General features: G+C 72.6%; 1 protein-coding gene across 1 annotated transcript in view; it reads right to left on the bottom strand.

Moving 5' to 3' along the window:
* Hnrnpa0 (heterogeneous nuclear ribonucleoprotein A0) overlaps nucleotides 1-1023 on the bottom strand; it is a 2383-nt gene extending 1360 nt beyond the window's left edge. The window contains exon 1 of the mRNA XM_013016003.1: nucleotides 4-1023. Within this exon, the coding sequence (XP_012871457.1) occupies nucleotides 4-570 (567 nt within the window). The 5' untranslated portion in view covers nucleotides 571-1023. The remainder of the gene's footprint in view (nucleotides 1-3) is intronic.
* Nucleotides 1024-1038: the final 15 nt, after the last annotated feature.

The following is a 1038-nucleotide window of genomic DNA, read 5'->3' on the forward strand; positions in this document are numbered from 1 at the left end:
CGCCCCGCCGCCGCCGCCGCCGCCGCCCGCGTGGATGTCCTCCTTGGGCACGGCCTTCTTCACCTCCACGCGGTGGCCCTGGATCGGGTGGAACTTGACCACCGCCGCCTTGTCGGCCGCGTCGTGGCTCTGGAAGTAGACGAAGCCGAAGCCGCGCTTCTTGCCCGACTGCTTGTCGGCGATGATCTCCGCCTTCTCCACCGCGCCGAACTGCGAGAAGTGCTCCACCAGGTCGCCCTCGGCCACGTCGCCCTTGAGCCCGCCGACGAACAGCTTCTTCACCTTGGCGTGCGCGCCGGGCCGCGCCGAATCCTCGCGCGACACGGCGCGCTTCAGCTCCACCGTGTTGCCGTCCACGGCGTGCGGCGACGCGGCCATGGCGGCGTCCGCCTCCTCCACGTTGGAGTAGGTGACGAAGCCGAAGCAGCGCGAGCGCTTCGTCTGCGGGTTCACCACCACCACGCAGTCCGTCAGCGTGCCGAACGCCTCGAAGTGGCCGCGCAGCCCCGACTCGCTCGTCTGCACGTTCAGGCCGCCGATGAACAGCTTGCACAGCTGCGAGTTCTCCATCTCCACCGCCCGGGCCTTGCCCCCGCCCTGCGCGCCCCGCGCCTTGGCCGCCGCCGCCGTGATGGCGGGCTCAGGGCCTCGTCGCCGCCCGCGGCCCGGCCGTTGCCGGGAAGAGGGGGGGGGGAAAGTGGTGGGGAGGGCGAGAGGAGAGGGGGGGGAAAAGAGAGAGAGAGAGAGAGGCCGCCGCCGCCGGGGGAGGGAGGAAGGAAGGGAAAGGGGAGGGAAGGAAGGACCGAGGGGGAGGGAGAGGGGGAAGAGGCGCCGGCTAGAGGGCGAGCCCGGGACACCGGGAGACAACCGAGGCCGCCGCGGCCGCCACCTCCGCTCCCCTATCTGGGCACCACACAAAGAGGCCGCTGAACGCGCGCGCACCCTCCCCGAGGCGTGCGTCACCAGCGACGCACGGCGGCCCGGGCGCTGCCAGCCAATCCCCGGCCGCGCTCCGCTTTGGTCCCGCCCACCGCCCCC

The sequence above is a fragment of the Dipodomys ordii genome, unplaced genomic scaffold (assembly GCF_000151885.1).
Source record: "Dipodomys ordii isolate 6190 unplaced genomic scaffold, Dord_2.0 Scaffold29, whole genome shotgun sequence".
Classification (NCBI taxonomy): domain Eukaryota; kingdom Metazoa; phylum Chordata; class Mammalia; order Rodentia; family Heteromyidae; genus Dipodomys; species Dipodomys ordii.